Below are 17,657 nucleotides of genomic sequence, written 5' to 3'. Positions count from 1 at the left end.
GTTTTACCAGATTTTACATGGCCACAGTCTGTACACCTAGGCTTAGTACACCATTATTCACAGTAGCCAAAGTGTGGAAGCAACCCAAGTGTCTGTTGACAGATGGAAGGATAAACAAAAGGTGGTTTATACATATAATGGAATATGACTCAAAAAAAGGAAGGAAACTCTGATGTACACTACAGCATGGATGATTTTTTTTTTAAGATTTGTTTATTTATTTTAGAAAGAGAGAGTGCACTCAAGGAGGGAGAGGGGCAGAGAGAGAGGGAATCTCAAGCAGACTCCATGCTGAGCATGGAGACCAACTCAGGGTTCAATCCCATGACCCTGAGATCATGACCTGAGCTGAAACTGAGAGTCAGATGCTTAACCAGCTGAGCCACCCAGGGCCTCCATTGTGGATGAATTTTGAAGACTTCATGCTAAGTGAAATAAATCAGTCACAATAGGACAAATACTGTGTGGTTCCACTTATATGAAACACCTCGAATAATCAAATTCATTGAGACAGAAAGGGGAACAGTGGTCGCCAGGGGCTGGGAGGAGGGAGAATGGGGAGTTAGTGTTTAATGGGTACAGAGTTTCAGTTTTGCAAATAAAGAGAGCTCTAGAGATAGATGTGATGTCTGTAGGACAGTGTGAATGTACTGAAGACCACCAAACTGTATACTTTGCAGTGGTTTATAATAGGTAACTCTTAGGTTATGTGTATTTTGATAAAAAAAAAAAGTGAAAAAAAAATTTTGATGGCCACAGATTCTTTGCTTTTCTTGTCATTGACAGGTGAAGTATAATTCATTTATTTTTGAATCTGAGCCACAGGGACTTGCTTCATCTACAGAACACACTGGAAGTGGGGATTCTGAGTGGTTCAGTCAGTTGAGCGCCCAACTCTTGGTTTCAGCTCAGGTCATGATCTCAGGGTCATGAGATCGAGCCCTGCGTCAGGCTCCCTGCTCAGCATGGAGTCTGCTTAAGTTTCTCTCTCCCTCAGCACCCCGCCTCCCCTCTCAAATAAATAAACAATCTTTTTTTTAAGATTTTACTTATTTATTTGAGAGAGAGAGAGAGAGAGAGCACGTGGGGATGGGTAGAGGGAGAAGCAGACTCCCCGATGACCAGGGAGCACAACGTAGGGCTTCATCCCAGGAACCTGAGATCATGACCTGAGCTGAAGGCAGCTGTTTAATTGACTGAGCCACCCAGAAGCCCCTCAAATAAATAAATCTTTTTTTTTTTTTTAAGTGATGATCTGGGACTCTAAGGCCAGGTCACAAAGAAGCCTCAGCTCTTGTGCTCAGGTGTCTCCCAACACTCTCCTGGAGGCCTTGAGTCACCACATTAGACTTATCCTCTTGTGCTGTCCATGTGTAGGACTGCAGTCGACAGAACCAGCTGAGCCTGGCTGCAGCCATGCCTGTCAAGGAGCCCAGCACACGAGAGAACTATAGTGAACCCTCAGCTCGTCTGCCAATCAAGTGACTACACGGACATCCTGTGGCCCGAAGAATCACTGGGCTGAGCCCTGCCTAAATCCCTGCCTCACAGGTGCCTTAATAAAATGGTTGTCGCATTCGTTAAGCTACTGAGTTGCATTCGTTAAGCTACTGGGTTTACAGAGCAATAGAAACTGAAACACCTCATCTCTATGCATTTTATGGAGCAATAGAAACAGAAACACCAAATTCTAAGCTACTGGGGTGGGGAAAGATTTTTATAGAGCAATAGAAACTGAAACACATCATCTCTATGCATTTTGTTTTGTTTTGTGAACTTCTACATATTAGAAATACCCCAGGAATCTCCCTGGAGGAAGTCACAAAGTTACAAAGTCATAAAGATAAAATATAAAGAATAAGAGTCTAACCCCCTTGCTTTCCCAGCCTAGGCCACAGCGGTTTACTTCCTCGAGTCCCACAGGCAGGAGGCCATCCCTCCAGTGCCAGAACCTGGAGCCCTCACTTCCAATCCCACCTCTTTCATGAAAGGAGCTCAGAGGCAGCCCTGCAGCTTGGCAGTTCAAGGCTTTTCCATGTGATCACTGTCAGCTAGCCGGTAAAATACAGCCCTCCAAACATACACTAAATATCATTCAGTCTTTGTGGCGGACTCACAAGTGACCGGGGTGCCTCACTTTCCACCATCACACCATAAACATTCGACACACAGGACATCAAGCCCAAGCCACTCCACGCTGCTTTCATGTTCCAGCATTTTCCAAACGTTCTATTTTTTTTTTCAAAAACGTTTTTATCAACCTCCAGCTTGCCTCTTTCACACAAAAGTAGAATATTAATTTGGAAAAGAACCTAGTAAGTTCCTAGCTGAGAGACACAAAGTGACAGCTGCAGGCCATTCCCAATGCAATCGAGCTCCTTCCGTAGATAATCCTTGCCCATCACTGTTCTGACAATAACTTGAAATTGTCTTCACTTGGTACACTTGAGACTGCTTGTGATGTCATGCTGATTTGTCCTTCTTCATGAGATCCTTGTCAGTTATCCTTTCATTAAACTTAAAATGTGCAATTAGGAGACGCCCGACAAAACCGTAAGTTGAACTATGATGGGATTTTTTGGTTTCAGAGGGGGGTTTTTTGGCCTCACATTAAGATTACGGATATTGTAGAAATTTTCCACACTATTACATCAAAAATAGGACACATAGTTTATGAGCCCAAGAGACAGATTGAGAAAAGTTTCAAGAAACTATTTTAGTTTTATTGCTCCTGCCCAGTTACTATTTCCCACAGGAGCCCCCACTGCTACTTAGGCCTGGTGGCCCTTGCCCTGCCGGACAGCACCCTTAGTCCCCAACCTACTAAAACCACTCATGCGCACATCTATCCCCACCCCCTGGCTGCTCATCCCTTCCCCCAACCCTACTAGACTGTACACATGGGCAGAACAGGGACTAGAACTTATTCATCTCATTTTTTTTACCCATAGCTGTCAACATAGAGCAAAACTCAGAAGCATTTATAAAATGGAATTATCGAACAATTTAATAGTTGGACAATTAAAGAAGAATATCTATCCCTTCACTAAAAGAAATGGTAATTAACTCAAATTTATTAACCACTACTATAGATTAAATTCCATGGAAGAACTATTACACATGGATCCTTCTCTCAAGGCACCTATGATCGCATTTGGAAGAAAGCATTAAAAAAAAAAAAACCCATAAAGCAACATAGGAAGATATATAGGGATACACATATTCACTCATTGCCCAGAAGACCTTCCAGAGCTCAGAAGAAGGAGAAATCAGTGAGGTCTGTAACAGTAAGAAAAGGTTTTAAAAATAGATGTGGAATTTGTATATGGTGAAGGAAGAAGAACAAAAAGAACATTCTAAAAACACAAAAGGCACAGAAGCAGAGATGAGCCTTAGCACATTCCTGGAACAAAAAATCGAGGAGTTTAATTAGAAAGGGGGTTACGGTGTGAGAAGAATCCTGGACAGGTACATAAGACTGTCAGGAAACCCCGATGCCCAAAGCCAAGCACAGAACTTGGAGCAGCAGAGGCTTGTAAAAATTTGTCATAGAAGGGAGGATATAAAAGAGGTGCTTCAGTTTTTTTTTTTTTTCCCAATGCACCGTTCTTAAAACTCCAACATGCTCTCCATATTTATATTTAACTCATTATTTCATGGGAGGATGTCAACTGGAAAATAAGAGGCAAAAATCAAGTCTTCCTGTGACAAAACAGCTGCTTCAATATTTCTCCTACAAAAGCTAAACAGATGGAAAAGCAGTTTGAGGCAGGGAGTGTCTTAATTAGCTGCTCAGGGGACCAAAGCCTTCTGTGTGACTCATGTGAGTCACTTAAGACCAAGCCACCCAGAGGATGTCCTGAATTACCCAAGATGCCATCTGGAAATGTAACTGAGCAATGCTTGCAACGGCATCGGCCAGAACCAGGTCTCTTCCAGAAGATTAACCTTTTATTGTTTTATTCTGGTCTAACATTTCTCTAGTGACCATTAGAAGAAATAACTTTGGAGAAGGTAGAGGACCTTAGACATCATGTAACTCCTCATTGCCTCACATGATAAAGGAGAAGACTGGCCACCTGGCAGTTGGTGGACTCTGGGTCCAAGGATGTCGACTGCACCTTCATGTCTCTCCCTTTTGAGAAAAAAACAACCCAGCCCATGTCGTTGTTACATGACACCCCCACCTGGTGGAACAATTTTGCTCCTCTGTAGACCGAGCGTGGCATCAGCTCTGGATTGCCTATTTGTGATAATGACATTCTTTAAAAAAAAAAAAAAAAGATTTTTATTTATTCATGAGAGAGAGAGAGAGAGAGGCAAAGGGAGAAGCAGGCTCCGTGCAAGGAGCCTGATGTGGGACTCGATCCCAGGTCTCCAGGATCACACCCCGGGCTGAAAGTGGTGCTAAAATAAAACGCAAGTATCATCTTTACGTAGAGGGAAAAACCTTACTCTGTACACCTCCTAACAAAAGATAAACCAGATGGCTGGAGGCAGAACAAAGGAGACAGACACTAACAGCAACTAACCTTCAGTGAGGTAACGATGCCCAGCACCATATATCTGCTGTGTTCTTGAGGCTCTGGCATTTGGGACCTTGCTCCTGGAGAGACTGTCCCCCCAGGGCAAGCTGATTCCCAGAGACAGCCATCTACTCCTGCATGAGCACACCTTTGATACACAACCCACCAGTCCAGAGCTCACACTCCCAACCACCTCCTTCGTTGAGCTCTTACATGCCAAGCCAATATTCCCTTTTCCCCAAGTCACCCCAGGGCTGGATCCTAGACAACCAGAGACCCCCATGGTGCCTCCTGTTTTAGGGAATCTGTGAGTACAAACGTCTTCCTTCATGATGATCACTTCCAGATCTCCATGTCTTACCATGTCTGCTTAAAACAAACCCCAAGTGCAAGTTTTAGAATGCCTGCTATGAAGAAAATGCCAAGACATGGTCTTGCCACCAAGAGGTTAAGTGACGAGAGTGAAAACCAGGCCACTATCTGTTAAGGGCCAGGAATACTCAGATACAAAGATACCCTTGCTTTTTAAAATATAAATTTTCTTTGCATGAGTGTTGCCAAAGAGCATCATAAAAAGGGTATCCGATCAATTCAAAAGAAAATCAAGCAAATCCCTATGGTTCATGAGCTGGCAGTGATAGGAGACTAACAGCTGTTGCCATCCACATTCTATTCATTAGTCAGAGAACATTCAGAGACCTTCACATTGGTGCAGACAGCTAGAGCATAACATAGAAGACTCATAGGATAAACTGAGGCCACAGAAGCAGGCTGCAGTCAGACCACACAGGCCCTTACATGTCCTTGGAGTATATTCTATAGGTAACGTGGACTCACCAAAGACATTTTCCAAAGAGAATGATGCATCAGGTCTACTGCCGGAAAGATCATTCTAGTACCCGTCGGATGTATAAATAAAGTTCATGTTAAAAAGACAGAATGCGTGGAAAAGTAAGACTTTTTAAAGTTCTTGGAGATTTCCAAGAAAATCTAAGTGATTAAATAAACATTCTAAGCCTAAGGATCAAAAAAAATCTTTGAAACCAAAAATGACAACTCAAAGGCTATGAAGAAAAGATGAACTTATTTATTACTGGGTAACTTAACCTCTACATGGAAAACCTACCACAAGCAATGTTAGTCGACAAATGACACATTTGGGGAGGAGTTCTTCCAATTCAGGAGACAGAGCAGCTCTAGATCTCTAACATACTGGCCACTGAAGGATAAAAAAAAAAAAAAAACCACAATGGAAAGTCGGGTACAGGACACACGCGCACACACACGCACAAACAATTCACAGAAGAACCGCTCTAAGCAGCCAATAAATGTTATTTTTTAAAAAGTATAAATTCATTAGTAGTCAGGCAAATGCTAAAGCAACAGAGACAGCACTTATATCTAAGACACCGACAAGCCAAAAGGAGTAATTATATGTTTGCTGGCAGAAATGTGCATGTTAGTCATTGCTGATAGACATGGAATCAAGACAGATAGTAAGTATTAAGAGCAATAGTATTCAAAAGCTGTCTGATGACATCTCTCAAAAATGTAAAATGTCCATGCACTTTGATCCAGCAATCTTCCTATTGAAAAAGCTAGCCCATAGAATAAAAAACACCCATGTAATAGAATAAATAAATTTTTTTAAAAAGTTTTGCATCATTTTTTACAGGGGCCATAAAACTGGAGACAACTTGAAAGCTCATCCACCGCAGAATGCCTAATACATTACGGTGTGCCAACGCCCAACGACCTGGAATATTTTTCACCTTCTAAAGGAATGGATACAGTTAGGCCAAGTGAAATATTGTTGCTCAAAAATAGTAAGAAATGGAAAAAGAGACCTGTACTTGAGAAGGCGGGGCGTGTGTTAAGAGCACACACAGAAGCCAGCTGTGGGACCCCAACCCCTCTCTACCCCATTTTCAAATTCAAGTTCTAGGGAAGACAGGGTCTTCGGTCCGTCTGGTTCATTGCTGTATTTCGATGCCTACACTGGGGCAGCGTAGAGAGTGAGCATTCAAAAAAAATACCAGTTGGCATGAACGCATGCATGAGCGAATGAGGGCATACACCAGTCTTGCCGGGAGGCTATTCTCCATGAGTCTCTGATGTTTCGGCCCGTTTTCCGAGCCAAGGCACCAGCTACCTTTGTTCTGAACTGTCTCTTCAAGGATGTTTGGAGAGTGAATGGCTCTGGTCAAGTGAGGCGGCGTCTCCCTCCAGAGCAAAGGGGAAGTTGGTTTAATATCTAGAACAGTAAAGAGGATGTGGCCCTCCAGGGACAAAGGTCAGGCAGGCTTAGTGCTCATAAAAGGGTCAGGTTCCCTACGTGCAGAGCTCCCCTCGGGTGTCGGTGTCATCGGGGCCTCTCCGGGTGACCACATGGGAACGGATCAGGGCCCAGGAACCGGGCAAATGCGGACGCTCAGGCACTGCCATTCTGGGAGCAATAATCGCCCTCTGTCCCTGACCCGGAAGCCTCCTGTTTTCTGCTGGCATCCACGCAAAGGCAACGAACTCACTTCTTGGCTGGGTTGTGGGGGGAAATCCAGGATCTTCGCGATTTTTGACATGCTCACGTTCATGCATGTCTGTCTATGACGATGTGAACATGTGATGAATGACGAAGAGATTGACAAGGGTGGGAAGATCAGAAGGAAGAAGGGAGAGGGGGAAGCCAAGCAGAGAAAAACAAGAATCCGACGTCACAGCCCGACTGCGGCTAGAATCGAGAGGCCCTGGAGGGATGCCCACCCCTGGAGCCCAAAGGCATGTCCCCACATTCTGATATGTCCCTGCCTACACACTGGTAACAGAGAACCGAGGTCGGTTCGAATAAACTCTTCAAGTTCCAGAACATGCGCCCAAGTTCCAATCTGCTAGTTGCCGAGAGGCAAGGAGAGCCTTGCTCAGCTCCACGACCTGCAGCTCTATCTACCAAGGTCCAGCCTTTGCTTGATTTGGGGTGGTTCACTTCACTACAAAGCCTCTGCTTCTTGTGTAAGAATGCCATAGAAAGTAGAGGTCGAGTTGAGTTTTTAAATTTTTTTTAAAGATTTTATCTATTTATTCATGAGAAACACAGAGAGAGAGGCAGAGACACAGGCAGAGGGAGAAGCAGGCTCCCTGCGGGGAGCCCAATGCGGGACTCGATCCCAGGACCCCAGGATCACTCCCTGAGCCGAAGGCAGATGCTCAACCACTGAGCCACCCGGCGTCCCTTTAATTTTTTTTCTTAAAGGCTTTGAAACTCCATCCTCTGTCCTTAGAGCCCTACTGAAATAAGCAAGCCTCTTTCCAGAAAGAAAAGTCCACTTCAAGAAAGCCTTATAAAAACTACATTGTTTAATGTCAACATTCTTCTACAAGCAACTTTACAAGCTTTGGAGGAGCTGCAAGCACAGCCAGGGCCTGGTTCAAAATACTTGGAAGATTGAGGGCAGAAGAGACCCTGCAGGGGCACCAGGGACATACATACCAGCCTTTGCAACAGTCGGACCTGCCTTGGCACACTGAGTCCAACCTGTAAGAAGAAGAGAGTCATGAAATAACGATTGTGAGCTCATTCTGAAATGAATTTCATGGGGGGGGGTGTTAATTATATATTCAGAGTCACAGATTTTGATCCTGAAAAAAACCCATACTGAAAAGGAGATTGGACCTTTGATTAGGAAGCTGCCAAGCTAGAGCCAGGATCCATCCCTCTCAGGGATGGTTGACTGCTTCCCCCCGCCCCGAGGGCACCACCCCATCACCTGCATGCTCTTCTGTCTCTTAGAGGACCATGAAATGACAAGAACAAAGAATTCACCAGAATATCTGTACTCCCATTTTATTTTATTTCCAGCTTGAAAAGAAGCTCTTTGCTATTACGTCTATCACCAGGAGTAAATGGATTCAATTCTACTCTGATGGGCTCATTATTCAACTCAAAACTTGAGGAAACTCTGCAAGCAAAACTGAACTCACTGTGAATTTTTTCACTCCGTTTTTTCTGGCTGTTTTAACTATACTCTCCCACATGTGGAGGAGGGGCATGGGACGGTGATAAAATCCTCATTAAAAAAAAAAAAACTGTATTAATGAATCAGCCACTTCTGGAGTAATTTAAAAGTCCTAGCTGGTGGTTGAACATTATTCACAGCAAATCATTATTTGAAGAAAGTGTTAAACTGCTATTGCTGTGAGTAATAAGTCATCCTTTCTGGAGGGTGATGTGATCATGTAGATCAAAAACTTGAAAAATATGCCTGGACTTTATACATCTCTTTTTTCTAACAGCTCTATGATGTGTAATTTATAAATAACATAAATGATTCACTTAAAGTGCATACCTCAGTGTTTTTTAGTATATTCATAGAGTTGTGCGCCCATCACCACTGTTAATTTAGAACATTTTTATTACATCAGAAACCCTGCACCTCTTACCTGTCACCTCCCAACCACTAATCTACTTTGACCCTGTGGATTTACCTATTCTGGACATTGTGTAGGAATGGAATCATAAAATATATAGTCTTTTATGACTGGCCATTTTCACTGAACATAATCTTTTCTTTATATATATACATATTTTTTATTTAAATTCAATTTGCCAACATATAGTTTAACCCCCAGTGCTCATCTCGTCAAGTGCCCCCTTCAGAGCCCATCACCCAGTCACCCCATCACCCTATCATCCTCCCCTTCCACGACCCTTTGTGTGTTCCCCAGAGTTAGGGGTCTCTCATGGTTTGCCTCCCTCTCTAATTTTTCCCCACTCAGTTTCCTTCCTTTCCCTTATGGTCCCTAACATAATCGTTTCGAAGTCATCCCTGCTATAGCATTTATCAATACTTCACTCATTTTCATGTCTAAATAATATTCCACTGTATGGATTTCCGACATTTTTTTATCCATTCACAGGTGATGTCCAGGTTGTTTCCAGTTTTTGGCTATTTTGAATAACATGAAACATATATAAACATTCCCATGCAATCTTTATGTTGGACATAGCTACCCAGGAGTGGAATGCCTGGGTCATATGGTGAATTTAAGGTTGACTTTTTAAGAAAGTCTCAAACTATCTTCCGAAGTGGCTGAAACATTCTTCCATTCCCATCAGTATGCATATCTTTTAATTTAAGAAATTCTACTTACAGAAAATTAGCATAAAAGAAAAAATAAGAAAACTCTTTGCAACGTTTAAAACAACTGTTAATAATTAGCAATTGCCTAAAATTAAAAGAAGTGTGGTTCAGTATATTATTTTAAAAAGTGGTTCTTTAAAAAAAGGGAAAAAAAGTGGTTCAGTATATTATTAAAAAAACGAAGTGTGGTTCAGTATATCATTCAGTATATTATGATGCAGGGATTCATTAGAACACAGCTATAGAAAATAATGATGTATGGGATGCCTGGGCGGTTGAGTGTCCAACTCTTGGTTTCGGCTCAGGTCATGATTTCATGGTAGTGAGATCGAGCCCTGAACCAGGCTCCCCACTCAGCCAAGGGTCTGCTTGGGATTCTCTCTCTCTCCCTCTCCTTCTGTCCCTCCTGCTTATGCTTGCACTCGCTTGCTCTCAAATAAACAAATCTTTTAAAAAGGAAAAGGAAAGAAAAAAAGAAAAGAATGATGTGTATCTATGTTTATTGGCATCAATGTTTATTGGCATCAATAAACATTCATTTTACTGGACTTCAGTGCTGTTCACCAAATATTTCTCTAGCTGTCTGCCAGAAGTATTGCATTTTCTGGACCCATTGTGGGAAGGCAGGGACATGCAACCAGCTCCAGCCAACAAGTTAGGAATGTAAGTAGCACTTTTCACTTCTAGGTCAAGTGATTTAGTTACAGATGTACAATCCTCCAGAACTGCTCTTTTTCTTTCTGGTACAGTAATTAGCAATGTTTGAAATGGTAGCTGCTCATCAAGCTCAACTTCCCAAGTGACCACCACCAACCCATGACAGACAAGTTGTACAAGCAAGAAATAAATGTTTGGAATTTAAGACACTGAGATTTTTAAGACATTGTTACCACAGAATAACCTAGCCCATCCTGATTAATAGATCCATGACCCATTTTAAGTGATTAAATCTGGTAACAAAACGTTATATTTAACATGATCTAATTTTTGTAAGTTTGAGTGTTGGTATGTGTAGAATGGGCACCGAAGTGCTAACGGCTGCTGCCTTTGGGTGACTGAATTCTTTTTCTTTAAACTTTCCTGTACTACCTCAGTTTTTCACAAATTAACATTTTACTTCCATAACAGAAACAAAACAATAAAGATGTTTCCATTTGGAAAACTCCAGTCATAACAGTAACTGTCTTCATCCCTATCCTCCCTTAATCTCCCCCTGGGGGGAAAAACAAATATATATATATATATATACTATTGTAAATTATCGTTATAAGCCGCTACAGAGCCTCCTATTCTATAGAACATGGAATAGGAGAAATAGTACAGGATTTAGGTTGACACTCACCACCCTGAGTCCAAATGAGGACCAAACGATTAGTAGGATGATACTGGTTTGTCTTTCTAAAATGAGGTGTTACACGTCTGAGGCATTACCCAAGGAAAGCCATCGTAAACGTTCTGGGCAAGGTCTTCACCAGTTCTGCAGGTTCGTGTCAGGCCTTTCCCTTCCTCGAATTGTGGAATAGGCTGGGGACTGCTTAGCATAGCGATGGTCAGAAGGAAAGCCCAACCTCTCTCAGGTATTCTGATCTGTAATTGATCTAAAGTATTCTCTTTGAAGTTTCCTCCTCTGGAAAATAGGTTTTCCAAGAAAACAAACAAGCCTTAAGGAGAATAAGAGAAGTTGGTTTTTCATTTTTGAGATTTCTATCTGATGTCTCAGGGGATCGCCATGGCAGTGTTTCAGTCCAAGTTCAAACGAGACTGAACTAGAATCAGAGCTTCCCGGTACAGACAGACTACTGGTGCCAGCTGAGACTGGAACTGGAAACAACATCAAGGTCGTCATCCTTGTTTTTAGTTAGGAATTCTTGATCCCTTTTATTGTTTGAGTGTTTCCCCATGCCTCATAAGAATATGGGAACGGGGTTTAAGGACAGATATGTAACCCACCTCGGCTCACTGTCAAGGACTGCCGTTGAGTAGTAATCTCAAGAGCTTGGGGGCTTTAAATCATAGACATAAGAGATGGCTCAAGTAAGATTCTTTACCCCTACTGAGCTGAGCTTATTTCTCCAGCATCAGAATGAAAGATGTCCAGGCTACAATATTTATTGAGAAACACAAGCCATGAGAAACATTAAGCCATGATCCTTGCCATCAAGGACCATATGACACAACCCGAAAGAAAGAAAGATGAAAACTTAATAGGGTAGTTTTTGTAAGTTACAAAGGAAATGGAAAAAAGTAGAGTTCAGTATTGCCCCAGAGTGACCATGAGATGTTTTATGTTTGGAAGAATGGTTCAACCAGCCGTGTGGGCATTTTCTGGAGTGGAATGAAAGGGCAGGAGAAACTGATGGAGCATCAGGTTCCATACAGCAACTACACTGAGAAATAGTTTCAGAGATCTACCACCACCTCCCCAATGCGTAAGAACCAAGCAGCGCTCACCACCAGGATGTAGAGGGTGAGTGATGATTTCCTTTTCACAAAGAATGCAGCCATAACACTGTCAGGGCTTTGGAGTCTGGAATCCCCCATCTACATGATTAGTTAGTCCAGCTATACATAGATAGCAGGCACTGCTTATATATTCATAATTTGAGTAATAGAGACTGTACTTTCCCCCAAGATTTATCAGTGTTGGATCATGACTAGAAGAGAAGAGAAATACCCTTAGAGCCTTCCAAAAAAATCCATAAATGGGAAAGAGCATGAAAGAGAGGAAAATAGTGAGACCTAATTCTAACCAGGGTGAAAGATGCTCAGAATACACAGAACAGAGACGCTCTCTCTGGGCATGGATGCTTTGACGACCCAGGTTGCCTGAACAGAGATGTCTGGGTCCCCTAACAGGTCCAGGGGATGCTGCCTTTGGGCTAACCTCAGCCATACCCCCAGCAAGGGACAGAAGTGGTGAGTTCCTGCAGGGCTCTGTACTGAGAACCTACCTACCAGTTGGCCCCTATCCCCATCTCCTGAGGGTTTTGTGATCCTGAAACCAAGATTCACGAACTCAGGAGTCAGTGCCTCACAGATCTGTTAGAGCACCTGACACATAACCAAGGGCCACCAGTTGGAAAGGCAGTGGAGTCGCCATCTGTCACCTCGGTAACTCGACATGCCTCGCACAAAAGTTTCATTCCTCCGGAGTAATGTTGCTGCAGGATGTTCAGCTAATAACCATTGGTAATTCAGGGCACCCATAACCTCAGCCCTGAAGAAGAAACTTCACTACCAAACAATTTCCAGGTAGGTCTTAAAAAAAAAAAAAAATTACACTGGCCTTAGGCAAGTCACTAAATTCTGGAAACAAGCTGAAAAAAAGCTTAGGTCTCCATCCCATGGCCCCAACTTCCTAAATAGAGCCAGCCAGCTGCTCCTTGGCTACAGAGAGCTAGCCGGGGTCTCTGACGGGACCCCCAACAGCACGGGAGGCAAGGCTGCTTTCAGTGCAGCATCCAAGGTTTAGGGAAGACTGCTGGTTAGGAAAATTAAGTCACATAAACTCATGCACCTGGTTCTCAATACGCCCCTCTCCGCCCTCCCCCTTCCACTCAATGAAACAAGAGATGGCTGGTTTGGGAGTGAGTACATCTCTGGACTCTCTCCCACAGTATCCTCCTTCCCCTTCAGTTCGATGACTCCTTTTTAACAATCACACGCATGTGCATAAAGGAGACAGTACTGAGTGGTCCCAAGCTCCCAAAATCTTTTACTGACCTCACTTTTTAAAGACTTAAGAACAAAAACTAAAGAATGCTGTCTTGATGCTTGATTTGCGTTTCCAAATGCAGGGATTTGGTTCTGAGGGACAGATTTTAAAAAACTAAAACTCCAGAAATTCTCAATTCAGGGGATCAGAAATGTCTCCCCACCATCGACATGGTACCACAAGCATATCCTGAACACTGTCCATATGCCAGGAGCCACAAATAAAAACAAAAAAAGTTAAAATCACATTGAAACAAATTCTATCATGTTATAAATAGGAAAGTGGCTTGGTCTCTGGAGGAGTCCTTGAAAGCCTGACTCAGGTTCTAATCCAGGCTCCGCATGTATCACTTGGGCCTATCACTTCCCCTGGGTGGACTTCCGTGGTTCTCCTGGAAAGTGAGCAGCACACCGAGGCTTTCCTTATAGTGGTGGGCAGAGATTTAGCCAGGCTGTCCATAAACAACAAAAATAACTAATACCACTTTAATGCTCACTGAATGCATGTACTCTGTGTGAATTAACCCACTGAATCCTCAAAGCCACTGTAAGAGCAGAAGTGGGTTTATTATTTTATTGTTATTATTATTATTTAGAAGCTAATAACACATAAGCTTCAAGATCCCTCACTGGCACAGTCCCTCAACCACAGGTGATGTCTGGGGTGGTTGTCAGCCTGAAAACCCACAGCATTTGTTGTGATTCATTTATCATCCTAAATAAATGTTTACTTCGGCACCTAATTTTTGTGGCCATAATTTGATACTCTGTTCCTTCAAGAGGCTCTACCAATTATGTAAACTTTACTTGCCTTTAAAAACCCTATCCACACCTGCCAATGAGAGTAATGATTCTATCTTGCAGATGATGAAACTGAGAGACCCAGAGAGGTTAAGTCACCTGCCCAAGTACACACAGCCAGTTGGTGCTGGGATGCACAACTGAACCCAGGCAGCCTGGCTCCGGTTGGAGTGCTCTTCATCATCTCCTTTATTGTTTCTTCTTATTTTTACATGGAGCCACTAGCAAATTCTCTGGGACATTAGGAACACTCAATAATAATTAGTGGCTAGCGTTATTTTGTAAATTAAAAAAAACTGCTTTTGTGGTAACAGGAATACAGCCCTATCCTGATTTAAGGAAAACTGTATCAATTTGAAATTTAAGAAACAGGTAAATCTGTAACAGGCTGCTTTTATACGAGTCTTCCTTTGGAATATTAATTTCCTGAAAGATTCTTTTAAAGTGATATTATTCTACGTGTGGTCGGTGGATCATCTATATCAGAATCACCTAGGCCCCACCCCAATCCTTGTAGATCTAAACTGATGGGAGTGGGCGCTCAGGAAGCTCTGTATTTAATGAGCCCTCTGAGGGTCCTCTTCATACCGAAGTTTGGAGACCATTGCTGAGAGCAATCCCTCACTCTGGGCGATACTGTTCACAAATGGAGCGGAGGACCAGAGGGGAGAAAGGAATTTGAATTTCAGGTGTTATTAGGAATATTGCCAACTGAAGGTAGGCAGCAAATAACAACTGCAGTGCAAGCTAACAGGCAGGTTTCGCGTATGTTAGAATCTACATAAAACTGACATATTCATTTACATTTATAAATTGAGTTTACACATCATTTTGAAGACCATAATTATAGAGAATAAGCACCAGCTATGTGCTACACGTAGCCAGGTACTGCTCTACGTTTCCATCTTCAAAATCCTTTTAATTAAGTGATTTCACCATCCCCATTCTAGAGATGAGTAAACAGAGACTCATAGGCAATAAGTAACTCTCCAGGGAGGGCAGAGCCAGGATATGGACCAGAGAAGTCTGGTTCTGGAGAATCCTACATCTCTCTCTCTCTCTCTGTCTCTCTCTCTCTCTCTCACACACACACACACACACACACACACACATACGTGGTTGTTTTGAAGGTTTCTTTTTTTAATAGAGATAAAAAGGTAATATTTGCTGATTTTCATAGAACTTCATGTCTTACAAATTTTTGTCTCAGTCACTTTCAAGATGAATAAATAGTGCTGTGTTTTGAAGGCAGCATGAAATTGCTAAAATGGGCCAAACCTATGTTACTCTATGCAGGAAAAGTTTAGAATGTTAAGCCTACTTGCACTGGCAGATGTTGGAGCTCTAATCCCTCCTCCTAGCTCATAAACAGAATCCTTGTTTCAGTTCCTCCCACACTTTCCTCTTTCCACTCCCCCCCCCAAAAAAAAAAAAAAAACTTTCAAGTTCTTTATCCCAAATTCCTTCCCTCTGGCTATACAGCAGCCCAGGCCGGACAGCAAGAGGTAACTGGAAGTGCTGACCCTGAACCGAGCACTTTAGGCGTATTAACTACTCAATCCTTAATACCCTATTATTTCCCCCACTTTACAGAATTGGAAATTGAGGCCCTGGAGAACTTTCCCAGCATCACAGAGCTGGCAATTGACAGACCCAGCTGCCTGACACCAAGCGCGTGCCCTCAACCACTTACTAACACGTCTACTGTTTCTCCAGCGCCCACTGCAAAGGGCAAAGTCAAGGCAAGTCTTTCTTTCTGGATCCAAAGCCTGCCCTCCCCCGACCCCCGCCTCTCAGGCCCCTGGATCATGCACTCTTAGTCCTCCTGACGACCCTCCAAGAGAATGGCCATTTCTTTCAAGGTACAGAAAACACATCCATGTGCAGAGTCAACAAGAGAGTAACCATCTTCCAGATTTCTCTTCGAACCGAGGTGCTGGAAAAGGGGAGGAGAAGTATGACTACTTATCTCTTGTTCCCATCACGGGAAACACACTTTAAGCTAAACGATTTTAAAATAATTTTAATGATAACGTGTGTAAGCAGCACCAGGGGATGCAGATAAGCACTGCCTAGTTTCATTGGGACACGGCCATTTCTCCCTATAAGGTCTTCACCTTGATATTTGCATCAGTTCGGCTTATGTTTTTCAAAAAGCTTTTCCGTTCCTCAGACTTGGCATTGAGACTTCATACCTGCAGGGTTTATCCTACCTGAGAGGTTAAACCTTTCAAAACTCGAAATCTGCAGCAGATGCACAGAACATGAACTACGGTAAGTGAGCTCTTGGTTGGTGGTGGAGCCCGGCCATCAGGCCACCTCCGAGCTGCTGCCCCACTGATGAGAACCTGATGGGAAAGTCGGGTTCCCCTGGCTTTCAGATGGAGAAAGTGGAGGAGAATTTGCAACTTCTAGATCGTGCTTTTTCCTCTGATCACCTGGGCACAAGTCGCAACACGCCACCCCCTACATGCATCTTAAAGAAGAAACGTTGGCATTAACTTGGGGCTCTCTCCCAAGAAGGAACACCACCAACAGGAGCCAGGATTTGGTTCTGCAGGGCTTTCCAGTCCCAGACACATTTCTGCAGGCAAGTGACATCCGGACTCTCGCCCAGAGGGACCGACAGATGGGGAGGCTCGTGAGCAGCCGCTGGGGGGACGGAGAGGACAAGGGGGGACGATGCGACAGGAGGGGGGTGATCCCTGCCTTCCTGACGTCCGGGAGCCCTCCAAGGCCGTCTGTCCTACAGCCACGCGCCCGCCCGAGGAAGGCGGCCGGAGGGATGGCAGCCCGCGCCCCGGGCCGTCTCGGGGTCCTCCCGCCTCTACTTACTCGCTCCGAAGTGTCATCCCGGGGCCGCGCCTCTCGCGTTGACCCCGCGCACAGCGGCAGCCCCAAGCACAGCCCCAGCAGCAGGAGCATGGCGGGGCCGGAGCGCGCGGCGGCACCGGGGCCCGGCGGGACGCGCGCAGGGGACAGCTCCCGGCTCCCGGCTCCCGGCTCCGCGCTCCGAGGCCGCGCTCGGCCCCGCCCCCCGGGCCCGGCCCCGCCCCAGGCCCCCGCCGGCCCCGCCCCCCGGCCCCCGGGCCCGGCCCCGCCAGCCCCCGGCCCCGCCCCCTGCCGGTCGGCCCCGCCCCCGGCCCCCGCAGGCCCCGCCCCCGGCCCCGCAGGCCCCGCCCCCGGCCCCGCCCCCTGCCGGCCAGCCCCGCCCCCGGGCCCGCAGGCCCCGCCCCCCGCGCCGACCCGGGTCCCAGTCGGGTCCCCACAGCCCCCGGGGGCGGCCCGCCCTTCAGCTCCGCCCTCCAGACCCCATCCCCTCCGTCGCCTTCTGCTGCCACCTTCAGGGCTGGGGGCACCCGCCACCCGACCCCCAAATCTCTCTCTCCTGCGAGGTGTACAATGCTTCTTCCCCCAGCAGCTCCAATTCCCGTGGCAGGAGGATGCGCGAGTAGCGAGCCTGACCCCCAGGACCCTGCTC

General features: G+C 44.8%; 1 protein-coding gene across 1 annotated transcript in view; it reads right to left on the bottom strand.

Annotated features, from left to right (window-relative positions):
* The window catches only part of ITIH5 (inter-alpha-trypsin inhibitor heavy chain 5), a 75,155-nt gene extending 57,953 nt beyond the window's left edge, over window positions 1-17,202 (bottom strand). Inside the window, exons 1-2 of the mRNA XM_077897283.1 lie at window positions 17,012-17,202; window positions 8,011-8,055 (exon numbers count right to left, since the gene is read on the bottom strand). Of these exons, the coding sequence (XP_077753409.1) occupies window positions 8,011-8,055; window positions 17,012-17,101 (135 nt within the window). The 5' untranslated portion in view covers window positions 17,102-17,202. The remainder of the gene's footprint in view (window positions 1-8,010; window positions 8,056-17,011) is intronic.
* Between the last annotated feature and the right edge of the window lie 455 nt (window positions 17,203-17,657).

Source organism: Canis aureus, chromosome 5, assembly GCF_053574225.1.
Source record: "Canis aureus isolate CA01 chromosome 5, VMU_Caureus_v.1.0, whole genome shotgun sequence".
Classification (NCBI taxonomy): domain Eukaryota; kingdom Metazoa; phylum Chordata; class Mammalia; order Carnivora; family Canidae; genus Canis; species Canis aureus.
Note: the sequence above shows the minus strand (reverse complement) of the source record. Positions and strands in the feature narration are given on the sequence as shown.